The sequence below is a fragment of the Thunnus albacares genome, chromosome 7, assembly GCF_914725855.1.
Source record: "Thunnus albacares chromosome 7, fThuAlb1.1, whole genome shotgun sequence".
Taxonomy (NCBI): Eukaryota; Metazoa; Chordata; class Actinopteri; order Scombriformes; family Scombridae; genus Thunnus; species Thunnus albacares.
Window position 1 is genome coordinate 4,540,825 of NC_058112.1, and position 13,962 is coordinate 4,554,786.

The window sequence follows — 13,962 nt, forward strand, 5'->3', positions numbered from 1 at the left end:
AAGTTATATTTATGTAATTCTGAGACAGTTTGTTTTGTGACGGTTTATATATTAAGAGGATTGTGCATGATTATATTGCAGACTCCTATTTAACTCCTGGATTAAGTTCTGTTTTTGATTTGTCTTCAGCTCAGAGCAGCTATTGCCTTTTGCGTTTTTTCTTGTTTTCCTCTGCTTGCTTTTCCCTCCACATCTGCACTGCATCAGTCTTGTTAGCTCTGCTCCCTGTGTCTTCTCCAGCCAATCAGCTCCCAGCCTGCCCTTGCGTCTTGCCACCTGTTTCTTGTTATTTCATTAGTTCAGTGTGTATTCAAGCCGTGGTTTTCAGTTCAGTCTTGTTGGATCTTCTGTGCAGTTAAGCTCAATTCCATAGTTTTGTATTTATTTAATCCAGTTTCTTTATACATTATTGATTATATAACTGTCATTATTACTAATATAAGTATAACAGGGCCCAATGATCAATCATGAAACATCTGTGATTATTAGTGGGGTTTTTTGTCTTGTGAAACGTGACTATGTGAATCCTCAACACAGGAAAACTGCACACAGCATCACATTTGCACCACCAGCCTTCACCACTAGAGAGAGCCAGATGAACATAAATGAACGGCAGTCCTGCGACTGTGTTCAGCCAAACCTCATCACTGACAGGCACAGCTGCCACTTCAGCTGCTCCTGATGACATTAGTCAGAATCAGTGGTGGATATTTAGACTAACTAATCCCATCATGGCTAAAATATTCTGACAGGCTGGATGTTAGTTATGAAAACACTTTTCCCTGACTAAAGCCTTTCTATTTCATTATAGAATAACCATCTAAAATACAACCATGACCCACAGGTGTCTCCGCACCTGTCTGTGCACAAGTATGGGCACCTCTTTGAATACACTCATACAGCAATGTGCATCTAAGACGGGGCCCTTTGTGATTGCAGGGCACCTCTGCCTTGCTGATGCTGTGAAGGTGTTTACTTTATAGCTCAGACTGTGGTGGAAATCCAAAAAACATACATAGGATCACAAGCTTATCTATGATGTTTCAGCAACTACGTTATCAAATATGGATTTTGTCTCTGTTTCTGTGCCTTGCACAGCTTAGGAGCACAGAGGTGACATTATTTTACAGACAGCATTAGGAGGTGAGAAGTTGATCAGTGAAACAAGAGATGGAAGTGAAGATGGAAGTGAAACTTCCATATCTGAAGTGAAGTTGTATTATCTACTCTAGAAACTAAGTTGTATTGATGTCACCTTCACTAAATAAACAGCCTAATATTCAACTTTTAAAAATGAACAATTTTTTGTGTAAATATGATGTGCAATACAACCAAGGGAATGTAATTGTTCACTTTGGTTGGTGGGCACGATGCATCTCTGTTAAACACTGTGCATTAAAAAGTTTCAATAGATTTTGAGCCATACATGCAGACTGTGTGTGACTTTACTAACAGAAAAGCCAAACAAAGAGCCTGTTAAAAGAATAACTGAATTACAAGTGTGATATTCAAATATACCAATGTTGTTAACATATTTAAGTGAAACTTTTATATTTATGATAACAGGAATACCACAAATTAAAACCAAGTTGAGTGGCAAAAGAAAGAAAGAGAGATCAACTGTGACTGTGTATATAGGTATAAATAAACACCAAAAGGTAGTCAAGGAAGCCTTCTTTAATACTTCATTGACATTTCAGTGCAAGTCAGAAAGAATGAATGTAAATGACACAGGTAAGTTGTCATGTGAGAACTCAAACATCAACCTGAGTATAAATCTTAAAAAAGAAAAAAAGAAAAACAAACAGACCAAAGCTGAGGACATCTCAGTCTAGGCTGGTTAATATTCCAAGTCCTGTAGAGATTGTAATGAAACTGAATGAATCAGAAAAACTGGACAACTGAACACAAAAGAACAGAAAAGGAAATAAGGTGCATTATCAGCACAGTTCGAAACTAAAGAAATACCAGTGATGAGACACTTTCATTCAATGTCAAATATTATCTCTAGTTACTCATGTATAAATGAGACTCAGTTTGAATTAAAAAATAAATAACTTAAAAACAAAACTTATAATTCCGTTTTACAATAACAGCAGAAATAAATACGCAAATTGGATAGAGACCACAACCTAAAATGACCATAAGAGCAGATAATAGAGAGAGGTATCCTCCCTCTGAACTCTTCCTTCACTGTGAACTTATGATTTATTGTGTTTTCACCAATGTGGCCTCTAATAATTGTAAACACATCACAGTGCAAAGTAACTCTATATCAGAGTCTGTAGTAGTTCTTTTTTCACAGGCCATGGTGAAACTGGAGGCCTTTAAGTGCATAGTCATACATTTAAATATTGTCAAAATAAGATGTTTTCTTTCTACATCTTTCTACACATTTCCCACATCTGTACCTTCATTGTTTCCGAGAGCAGCTCTTGACATTCATAGTGGTCTTTTCACCATTCATGCAATTAGAGACACCAGCTGCTTCAGTCATCCGATACATAATTGATGTTAAATTTTCCACAAAAATCTTAATTATTTGCTGAATGATCATTGTTCATACTTTCATTCTGCAAAGAAAAAAGTTTAACCTCATGTGTGGCAGAGGCAACGCTGTACTTAAGCAGTAATTCACCTCTGCTGTCACTGATGAACAGAGAGCCATCAGTGGTCCAACAATACAAATCACATTAGGTGGATGAGAAATTCAGCCTGCTGTCCCTCAGACTGAACTTCTGGGCGTCAATGGAAGAGACTTTGTTCCTCCACAGCCTGAAAAGCACAGTCATGTTCTCAATGTTAGAGATATAGATATATTTCAAAAATTCAAGTATGCAGCAGTCAATGAAATATGTAACAGGCATTAACGAGACTTATAAATTGTTGTCAAAAAAGCAACGTCACACAACAAATCTATTCAAAAGCAAAATCTACAGGTGCCCCTTTAAGCCAAACCTTGCCTGAGCAAGTTTACCTGATGAGCTGCAGAGCAGGACAATACTGCAAGGCTCGAACCAGGGCCTCCACTCCAACAACACTCAAACTGTTGGACTCCAGACTGCAAAGAAATACACATATACCATACCATTCCATAGCATAGCATAGCATAGCATACCATCTACATCTAAACCTACATGAACACATTTTATTGACTGCAGTAAAGGCAAAACCTAAATAAAGTGGAAAGAATTTAACTTAAATTCCTAAACAACTAAACAAAACAAATCAACATTAAAGAAATTGTAAAACTATATTCATTAAAAAAATAAACTAATTTCTAAAATTTAAAACTAAAAACAAAACCTGAAATCTTCCTAGAATTAAATTAATAAATGTGGGAAAAAAGAGAATATACACTGGTGTGTGTGTGTGTGTGTGTGTGTGTGTGTGTGTGTGTGTGTGTGTGTGTGTGACTCACTCTATTCTGGTCATCTTCTGACAAAGAGGCAGAACTCTGGCCAACTCCAGCACCACTTCATCACTACAATGATTCCAGCCCAGACTAGAGACACAGAGAGAGAGAGTTGTACAGTATTTCAAAGCAAACAATCCCTCTTAGAATTTAGATAACAGCTGACAGACCTCACATTTTAAATCAATCATGTTTATGTCTCATATACTGTAGGCTGATGACGTGCTTAAAGCTGCCTTTGGTGAGTCACATGGCATCACACTTTGTAGTGATTACAGGCAGAGCTGAATGTTAGCTACCTCTGTTAAAGAGCACACGGTTAAACCGACTAATGGCTGAACACGCCACAGGACTTTTGCATTGCAGCGTTTTTAAGCAATGTTTGAAACTGCTGTTGCTAAAATGATAGCTTCTTTTTATTATTATTATCCTTTCTACGCTCAGTGAGAAGTCAACACAGTTTGCTTGTGGTCAGTGGTGCAAAGGTTAAATACTTGATGAAATCATGCTGATATATTTTGCTGCCTTGAAAGAATCAACTGGTCATGTTGTTTCCATATGTGCAAGAGGAGTGTGACTCTGATTCTGATTGCTTCTAATATTTGTTTTCATTATTACTTATTGACAACTAATTTCATGTTCATTTGTAAACTTACCTCACATCCTGTATGAGGGGACAGTGGGCCAGATTGGCAACTACAGCACATAGCTCCGGTGTGCTAACAGAGGTCAGACTGAAAAAAACAAACATATTTAATATAAATCTAATGATAAGTCAATACATTCATTCATTGTTGCATTCCCAAAGCAGCAGGAGAAGCTGATGAGAGATACTTACTAAATCTTGGTGAGGTTCTTTGTGCACATTATTGCTTTGGATAGACTCACTGACCCTTCACGTGTAATACTGTTTTCTGAAATACTAGAAAAAAGACACATATGTGCATAAAGACCACGAAGCTCAGGATAATTCTGACAAATGTAATAAATGATGTGCGTGTGAGACTTACTCTAACACAGTGAGGTGTGTCAGTGATGGCAGAACAAGGGCCATCCTGGCAGCGGTGAGATCACCCAGACTGTTACTAGACAGACTTAAAGGAGAAAAGAAACAGTTTTAATTCTTAAAGGCACATAAATATGCAAAAGAAACGATGTGTCATTTGTATTCCTGTTTAACCAAAATACATTAAATCAAATTTTAAAAAAAATATCTAAAAGTATCATCTAGAAAAATAAACTTTTCCAAGTACAGAACCCAATTTTGAAGATGAAAAGTTTTTACAAGTCGTAATAAAAAAGCAGGACTTTAAAAAGATGAGTGTTTATTGGACCAAAATGTTATCTGTAGCCTTGCATACAAGCAGCACACGTGTGAAAAATGTCCTTACTGGAGCTCCTCCAGGTGACTACAGCTCTTCAAAGCCTCCAGCAGCTTGTCTCCTGATTGATCACTGATGTGGTTTTTCGATAGACTGCAAAAAACACGCAAACTCTCAACATTAAATGTATCAGCAATACTGCAGTTTAAAAGTTCTTCTCTTAAAGCCTTGGTGGGTGAAATGAGATCTGAATTAAAGCCACATTAAAAACATTAAAGCCACTATGTGTTTCATTTTATGAGATTTGAACGTGTGAAATTATCTTTGAAAGTGATTTTTGATACTGCCACTGGATGGCGCCAAACTCAGAAATAGTCACATTATGTACATAGTGATGATAATAGGAGCCATGAAGCAATTTGAGGAACTATAACAGATGTTCATGTAGACCAATAATACAACATGTAATGAATAATAAATACAGCAACAGCATCCCCTAATGAAGGCCAAACTCCTGAGCCGAAAGTGGTCAAGTCACTCTTGAGTAGGAAGAGTCAGCTGCCAAGTGGGAACAGCTGGTCACCATAAAGAGGGCGTTGATAGAATCATAAAATGGCCTGTGTGTTGTGAGTGACTCTGTCAGTGACTCTTTGAGGGGAAGTCTATGATCGTTTGGTGCAGCTTAAGTGAAACATTACAAAGATTACCAGAATGGCTAAAATGTTTAGATAAGGAAAAGGTCATTCCTTCCGCTGATTTTACACATGAAGATCAGTTTCCTCATCAGGAGGAGAGCTACTCAACCCCTGAAAACAGTTCTTGTATCATTTTGTTTGCGGTTCTGGGGGAAAAATAACCCTGATCACGTCATCAGGGTTGTCTCTGTTTGGGCTTGAGGCATTTTCAGCCAAAAGCCTGTGATAGGCTCTAATGAAATACGTTATTGTGTTGCATTATGGGAAGTGTAGGATTAGGTATTTTTGGAGCTTGGCTGGTTTTGACCATTCTATTTTAATCTGACTCTTCCTACAACTGGATCGTGTCTCTCCATCAAGAGTAATAACTTAAATATCTGCAGGCTTATAACAACATGGATGATAATTGTACCAACCGTCAATGAAGTGCAATGAGTACACAAACTGGTGGTGAGACAGTTAACAGCTTGAAAATGTAGGTATTGGGATGAGACAGACAGGATACCTGATCTTTCTGAGCTCTGTCCAGACAGGAAAGAGTCTGGTTAACCACTCTGCTCCTCTATCAGCCATCCTCCATCCCTCCAACCTGAAACCACGAGACAAAGAAGACATCCCACATCACTGATGATGATTTTTAATTTGTGACAGACTGAGAGGAAGTTAATCACATTTGTATACTGTATGTGCAGGATGTCTGCAAAACTCACTCTATCTCCTCCATTCGTGTGAGTCCCTCCATAGCGGCTAGGAGATTCAGCACACTGTTGGTTTCTGGTGGTTCTGTTGCTGTGGCAATCTTATTTAGCCTGGCGCGCACACACACACACACACACAATACACATAAACAGGGACAAATTTGCTGTTTAACCAAACAATCAGACCTTCAGAGAAATTTTTACAGTCACACTGAATGCATGATTAGTTCTAAACCGGGTGTAGAGACCCAGTGGGTGACTGCCAGAGAAAAAAAGATGAGTGGTGTTAAGGAAGAGCTAAATGGAGTACTCATGTCAGCCAGTCAGCAGAAGATTTATATTCATGTAAATATGATGTATATTTATACACTATAAACAGTTGCCTTCTACATTCTGAACCTGCTGCTTATCAGTAAGCAACACTTTACAACTTAGCACTATGAGAGATCAGGGAATGATAAATTTCCCTCAGGCAGGGTGGTTCATGTAGAGCTGATGACATGCTGGTATGCTGAGCTGCAACAGCAGGGGTTGCAATGTGAGCAGCAAGTGTAAGCAAATGCATGGCATCATAAATAGACCAGATTGTCAGAGTTGCGTAGGATATGTATGGCTTAAGTGTGTCAATGTGATTGTAGCAATAAAAGTCAAGATGTCTGCCAAAATAGTTTGCAGGCTTCCCCACATATATTAAATATTTCTTCATTACTATGTGGTGAGTAGCTATAAACAGACCACATGTCACTTCCCACATCTCAGAGGGACATCTTTATTACTACTGTAATAACTTAAGGCAGTGACTTTTAAACGGAGGTTTGGTGCATCATGCTTTAATGAGGCTGCTACGGTCGATCAGAGGGTGACTCTCACTTGAGACTACGCATCGAGTGTGTATTCCTCAGTGTTTGGGCCAGACACATCCTGCTGTCTTCATCCAGACACACAGAGTCCAGACTTGGGGTACGCACACAAACACCAACACACACACAAACACACAAAGACATCAGACATTAGAAAAGTCTCTGTATTCAGACATTTCTGTACACATTTATTTATATGTATATGTACATGTGTATGTGTGTGTGTGTGTTTGTGCATGTTTTACCAAAGCTCTTCCAGACTGACACACTGTCCCAACGCTTTGACGAGCTGCAGCCCTCCAGATGCTGACCATGTACAATGGGACAGACTAGAAAAGACAAGTCAAAGGGTAACGTTTTCTAATATTCATATATTGTATGGGATAGATGAAACATTATCACTAGTTTTTCCACATGGTAAGAACTTCGTCACTACATTTCAAGAGATACACTACACATTACTGAATGTTGAATGCTTACTTGACTGATCGTAGACGGGGCAACATTCTGGTTATAATCTGAGCTGCTGGGTCATTAATCACATGACCTGATAGACTGGGAGAGAGAGACAAAAAGATTTCTTTACTAATACGTAAAACACTGATTATTTTGGAAGGGAATGAACACAAACAGTCATATTTAAATTGTCATGACCTGTGGAGAGGAAAGTTTGTGCCTGCCAGGCAGCAATCAGGTCATTTTCTTACATTATATGTCAAGATCTAAAAAGGAGCCCAGTTATATTGTTGTCATCTAAACATGAACAGCAATTCCTCCTATACAAATCTTTGATGGTGGCCACAATAAAAGAGAAACCAAAAAGCTTGATAAGAAAAGATGGAATAAATATAGATATCTCTGTACTTTCCCTTGTACAAACGTTGCTCTGTGTATTTAGAAAAGAGCATTAATCCTGGCTGCGAAATCTGTACATGCCTGCCAGATGGTTTGAGAAACTACTTCTATGCTACAGATTGGTTTGTTCACATATACTGTATGTCTGAGAACATCTTTATGAACATATATTCACACTGCCTGGCTGGCTGTTTAGTTGTGAATGCTCTGATCTAACCAGGCCCCCCTCACCTAAATATGGTCCACTCTGCAACATGACAATAATAAGGAGTGCCAGTAAATTATTCAATGTCTTTATTCACATTCAGAATAAAGACAATGAGAGAAAATGAAAAGAAAATGCTCTAGAGAAGGAATATGTGTGAGTGTGTGTGATGCTCACTTTAAGCTCTGAATGGCTGTAGACTGCAGTAAGGCCTCTGAGAGCTTCTCAACCACAGTCCCACAAGTTTCTTTGGAGCCAATGCTGTAAAAGACAAAAGTGGATGCTTGTCATGCTAGAACTTTAAAACAGTCATTGGTAAAAGTGTCAAATGGGAAAAAAAAAGTCAAACCTGAGAGAAGTGAGATTTGGTAGCGAGGGAAGAAGAGAACAGAGGAACTCAGCTCCCTCTATACCCAGGCTGTTTTGGGAAAAACTGTGAATAATGAGAAAAAAACATAATTCAAAAATATGTCCGACAGTGGCAGTGTGTATTTACTGCCTCCTGCTTATTATATTAAAACAGAAAATAGAGAGTACTAACTCCAGCTCTGTCAGTAAAGGACACCTCTGGATGATGCTGCTCATAGCCGCAATCTGGGACCCCTCTACACAGTCCACAAGACTGGAGGAGAGGAGAGGAGAGGTTAACACCTGCTCCAAGAAAGACATGTACAACTGCCAGCAACATACTGTATTTACTGGTATCTTTTTATCCTACTGTTATCAGCTACTGTGCTGCTCTTTTCTATTTCTAAAAAACTCATTGGTCTCCAGAGTCCTTTAAATGAATTCATTCACTGAAACAACATCTTGTTTTCTGTTACAATGTACAATCATTTTAACAGTCTAACATGTAGCATTTGTTTTTCTCAAGACCACAATGTTGCATTTAAAAAAAAAATGGATACTTTATGCAGCACATTTAAATTAAATTAGAAGTACCCTATTTTCTCTGTGGCCATTAATGGAGCTGGATCTGTAGAGTCACTGCTGAAAACACAAGGACAGATGACACAAAATCATGCATTATTTTCTTTTCTTTTTTATTATCATGTATTTTTTTATACTTTGAATGCAACACAGCCTGGAACCCTTTAAAGTTTGATATTAAATAGAGAACATTCAACTAGCTGCTCAATTACAAGAGACTACAGATATTCAAAATGTAATTTATTGACATTTATTACCTGACTAAAGTCAGTTGAGTGGACTTCATCAAAGACAGGTATAGCGTGGTGTGGTGCACCCTGCAAAGTAAATGTGTTTAGGGGTGTTACTCATGACAACACACATACTGTAAACTCGATTTGGGACATTCTACAGTAAGTTTGAATATCGTCAAGAGTGTATAGTCTGAATGTGTGTTTGCTTTCATATCTCACCTGATAGCATGTATGTTGTTGTTAAGGTCCAGACAGCGACACACCAAACTAACAGCTCTCACAGATCTGATCCAATACTCCTCAAAACTGACAATGATTTAATATACAAATATATAAAACAATTCAGTTATTTGGACAGAAACATGGGAGAAGGTTCAGTCATGACAAATATGATGTCTGTATAAAAAAAAAGAAAAGCTAAAAAAAAGAAGACCAAAGCTAAAACAAACAAAGACAAATGTCAACGTCAAGACTACCAGGTTGTGACTCCAAATGCTAAAACGGCTACATTCCCAAATGTGGAATTTCATTTAAAACTTCCCTTTAAGAGCAAACAGCAAAAACTGTTTCTGCTGTACTCCTTCTCACCTCACAATGCATCCTCTCAGACTGCTGTTCAACAGTTTGACAAAATGTTCGATCCACTCTGACTGCAGAAAATTGTTCTTGAACCTGTGGACCAATCACAGATGATCATTAAATATCAGGGGGATAGCATGGAAAAGAAAAATAAACACTGAAAGAGAAAGTCAAAGCGATAACGAGTCAGGCCTTTAATCAGTAGACGCCTTTCTGATGAATTTCTTTAAGCTTTATCAGTTGTAAAGCTTGTTTGAAACGGCAGCTCTTTACAACTAATAAATACAGCTCACAGAAGGCTGTGAGATACAGACACAAGCTTCTGAAATAAGTTAACCTTCAGTTCAACATTTTGATTACAGATCTTTTAGTCTTTACCCTTTTGCATTTTTTAATTTATCCAATATGCTTTGTGAAAGTTTCATAAGACGGAGAATTTTCCTTTTAATCTTCACAAAAGTTATCCTTCAACAGATATTAAACTATTAAAATCACCAAAACTACAGTTTTTACATAATGCAGAAAGAAGAGTTTTCATGAACTTGCGGAGCCACAGACACACATTAAAAAACAATTACATTTTTATTTCAAGAAATACATGAATATCAAGTCTGTTTCTAAGCTTCAGAAATGGTCTGAGGATGGACATACTTACTCCAGTTTGGTGAGACCGGGACACTTAGATACGATCTCTGCTAATCTGACCAGATGGTCACGTTCCAAACTACTCTCTCTGATGCTGAAGAGAGGCAGAAAAGACGGGGAGAGAGAGAGAGAGGTCAAAGGTACTATTACCATACTGTACTGCCTGTAAACTACATACAGACTGCAACAGGTAAAGGATGCCAATCCAAACTACCACAGGAACACCTATTTGAATTATTATTATCAATATATTGAAATTGTTCTACGGCTTAGTGATGGCTTTTGTTAAATAGGGCACAAGAGCAGGAATACCTCACATACCTCACTCCACACATAAAGGGTCATAGTGGTAATGTGGAAGTTGTCTGAGGTTTAAGTTTTGAATCAACCAGAAAGCCTCACCACAATGCCATGCTAGTTATTTTTACTTGTGGATTCATAAGAAGTCGTAATTATGTGTGAACACATGTATCTCTGTATGTATTTACTGTTTCCTTTTATGTGCTTCTACTTTTAGGATTTTGGATTCTTGACATACCTCAGAGTTTTTTCACAACCTCCATATTGTCCGAACCAGATGAGACACCTTTTCTCAGCCCCCAAACTATCAGCAGACAGAATTAGAATCAGAAAGTCAAGTCCAAGGATAGTACGACAGCGGTGAATATTTAATTTGTTTTTACAGTTTTTAATGCTTCCAACATTACTTTAATTGTTTTCTTTTAGTAATTTGTTCACAGACTCACCTGACTTCTACACGAGAGACGTTGACACAGGTACACAGTGCGCTGGCCACATCCAACAACCCCTGCTGGGTCAGGCTGTTGTTGTTCAGACTGCAGAGGAAGAAACATGTAAGAACCATAAAAGTGTTATTCTACAGTTAATCACTATCATATATGTTACATTACTACCAACCATTTTCCAGCACTATATCTATGTATCTATAAAGAAATTTGAGGTTGATACTGATATTGATATTTGGGAATATAAAACATTTTTTTGATTTTCCTTTTCGAAATAAACATTTAATATTAATGTTTTTATTTTTACTGGAAATTAAATCTTTATGCACAAAAATCACAAATAAAAATACAAAAAACATAAACATTGGAGAAAAATTGGGGTCAAATATGAATATGTAATGCACCCGAGCCAATATCTGCTGAAAATATATCAGTCTAATATCTGGTTCTAATTTACAGTAAAAAGACAAAAAAGTGGAAAAAAACATGATGTTCCTCAAAGTGCAGCGTTGTACACAAATAGTTGATTTATGACCAGCTGCAGGAATTTTCAGTTTTAACAAGGACTTCATTAAAACTGTATTTTCTTTTTACTTTATGTTGTTCTACACAGCAGCTACAAATGAATATGGAAAAATATTTCACAACACGTATCTTACTTGACATATCTGGTGATTTTAAGATTAGGTAGAGAATCCACCAAACGTTTCACTCCTTCATCATCCAGCTGGTTACTTGATAAACTGCAGTCATTAGAGAGAATAGCTCAGCATTAATGCCAACAGTGAGTGAGTGATTCATACTAGTAAATAGAGTATGTAGTGGGATACATGGTGTGTGTGTGTGTGTGTGCGGCTCGTACTCCAAGTCAGACAGTTGGGGACCCTGCTGTAGGATCTCAAACAGTCTCTGCACGTTGTCACTGTTCAGGCTGAAACGAGTTAACCTGTGTGCACATACAACCAGACAGATTGAAAGTAGTCCAACATGAGGTCACAGTCAGTTATGTTGTGTTTACTCTTCTTCTGCTGAAAAAGTAGTCCCTTAGTTTGTGCCGATTAAGAGAGGCAGGTCACATTACATGCAGACTAAACCGCACTTCACATGCACGTAATAATCCTCTTCTGTTTGGAAGACTTTCAGTGACATTATGTTCCTTTTATTTTAGAAAAAATATATTATACGTTATATCTTTTTCCACTAGATTCTAAAATGAAAACTCAGATGGAAGATGTTCATTACACCATTCCTGTAAATGTGCTGCCCTGTTCCGCCTTCACTTGTGGTAAACAGCAGTTTCCGCCCATGCTGAGATTGCTTATGCTCATACTGAACACTGCCAGTCATACTGAAAGAGAAACTTAAGAAGCTAGATCTGATATGCCACACATAAAATGATTGGTTAGACAAATGGCAAACTGAGCTGTCTGACACGACAACCGCAAAACCAGTTTTTTTAGTTGCACAAGTCAGTACACTCTAAAAAAATGTCAGTTGCTGATCACAGACCTGCAGCTGGCTTGTTCTGTTTTCACTCCGCCAAAATGAATGAAGGATTCACTCTGAGGCCTGGAGAAGAGTTCAAAGCAGTATTTAACATAAACATGTTCAGTGACAGATATCACAGTACAGTGACAAAAATGTAGAAAACTATGACGGGCACATAAATATTATAATTACTCAAGAGTGCCTGGATACAGAAATGAGTTAGACTTTGATTTTCAAACGTGTCAAGTTAGATTTCTTGATAAATGCAACACAGGAAAGTGTCGTGCCTGAGCTCCACTGCTGTGACTTGCTGACTGTCAGTCAAACAACTGACCAACGTCAATGCTCCAGTTGTGGATATGATACTGTGGGTGACACTGAGGAGGAAGAGAGAATAGGGATGATTCAGATTAAGCAAGAATGTAATGACATCACAGCGGCCAAAATAAAAGCTAGTTTTAATACTTTTAAGGCTCCTGGCTCTAAATGTACTATGAAAACATTTTGTGAAATCACCTCTCATGTAGTGTAACAGTTTGTTTTTGTAATTGCTGCAACAGACTTCCTCATATATCGTGACCCCTGAGGAGTTCGGTATTGCATATCAGATAACCTAACCCTAACCCACAGATGACTCATACTCTGCACACATCCTTGCACAGGTATTTCTTAGAACTGGTAATTATATCTGGTCACATCTCTGTGTGTATGCCACAGATTTTTCTGCATAGTGCCATCATCTGTATATATTTTTAGATCACAATAACTAACAATACATATCAGTATTATTTTAAATATTCACACAGTACACATTCTTTTATTATTTATGTGTAGGATTCCTGTTAATACTCCCATCAGGGATTATTTCAATCCACATAATAAAAAACACCCTCTCACACACAAACCATCCACACTAGTGCATGTGTGTGGGTCTTACTTGAGTCTCTGCAGTGACGCCATCTTGGGCAGGACTTTAAGCAGATTCTCAATAGCTTCGTCTCTCAATGAGCTGTTAGACAAACTGGCACAACATCATGGTATATAAATGTCTACCTGTTGTTTATATCATAAGATAATATTTGTATGCATATACAATAATTAAACTTACTCTAACTCCAAATGGGAGCGACAGTGGACCAATCTCCTGCACAGCATGGTTACATCAGTTGGCAGCAGGTTGCTGTTGTTTATCCTACAACATAAAAGAGGATATTTTCATGCACTTCAATCCTGAAGTAATGACTTGTAAAGTGTAGAAAAAACATGTCAAATGTGTGTTTTTCCTCCAACT

The 13,962-nt window shown here is 37.8% G+C and overlaps 1 protein-coding gene across 4 annotated transcripts in view; it reads right to left on the bottom strand.

Moving 5' to 3' along the window:
- Positions 1–1,656: 1,656 nt before the first annotated feature.
- Positions 1,657–13,962, bottom strand: part of nlrc5 (NLR family, CARD domain containing 5) — a 34,632-nt gene continuing 22,326 nt past the window's right edge. For 3 of the 4 annotated variants that reach the window (XM_044356686.1, XM_044356684.1, XM_044356687.1), the window contains exons 29-56: positions 13,780–13,863; positions 13,609–13,692; positions 12,959–13,048; positions 12,693–12,752; positions 12,046–12,129; positions 11,843–11,926; positions 11,184–11,273; positions 10,976–11,041; positions 10,448–10,531; positions 9,802–9,885; positions 9,433–9,519; positions 9,238–9,297; positions 8,993–9,040; positions 8,592–8,672; positions 8,400–8,483; positions 8,228–8,311; positions 7,471–7,545; positions 7,236–7,319; positions 7,001–7,084; positions 6,143–6,241; positions 5,938–6,021; positions 4,807–4,890; positions 4,426–4,509; positions 4,254–4,337; positions 4,072–4,149; positions 3,422–3,505; positions 2,978–3,061; positions 1,657–2,775 (exon numbers count right to left, since the gene is read on the bottom strand). In XM_044356686.1, coding sequence (XP_044212621.1) covers positions 2,694–2,775; positions 2,978–3,061; positions 3,422–3,505; positions 4,072–4,149; positions 4,254–4,337; positions 4,426–4,509; positions 4,807–4,890; positions 5,938–6,021; positions 6,143–6,241; positions 7,001–7,084; positions 7,236–7,319; positions 7,471–7,545; positions 8,228–8,311; positions 8,400–8,483; positions 8,592–8,672; positions 8,993–9,040; positions 9,238–9,297; positions 9,433–9,519; positions 9,802–9,885; positions 10,448–10,531; positions 10,976–11,041; positions 11,184–11,273; positions 11,843–11,926; positions 12,046–12,129; positions 12,693–12,752; positions 12,959–13,048; positions 13,609–13,692; positions 13,780–13,863 — 2,260 coding nt within the window. In that variant the 3' untranslated portion in view covers positions 1,657–2,693. The remainder of the gene's footprint in view (positions 2,776–2,977; positions 3,062–3,421; positions 3,506–4,071; positions 4,150–4,253; positions 4,338–4,425; positions 4,510–4,806; positions 4,891–5,937; positions 6,022–6,142; positions 6,242–7,000; positions 7,085–7,235; positions 7,320–7,470; positions 7,546–8,227; positions 8,312–8,399; positions 8,484–8,591; positions 8,673–8,992; positions 9,041–9,237; positions 9,298–9,432; positions 9,520–9,801; positions 9,886–10,447; positions 10,532–10,975; positions 11,042–11,183; positions 11,274–11,842; positions 11,927–12,045; positions 12,130–12,692; positions 12,753–12,958; positions 13,049–13,608; positions 13,693–13,779; positions 13,864–13,962) is intronic. The other variant, XM_044356685.1, reaches the window with a different exon arrangement.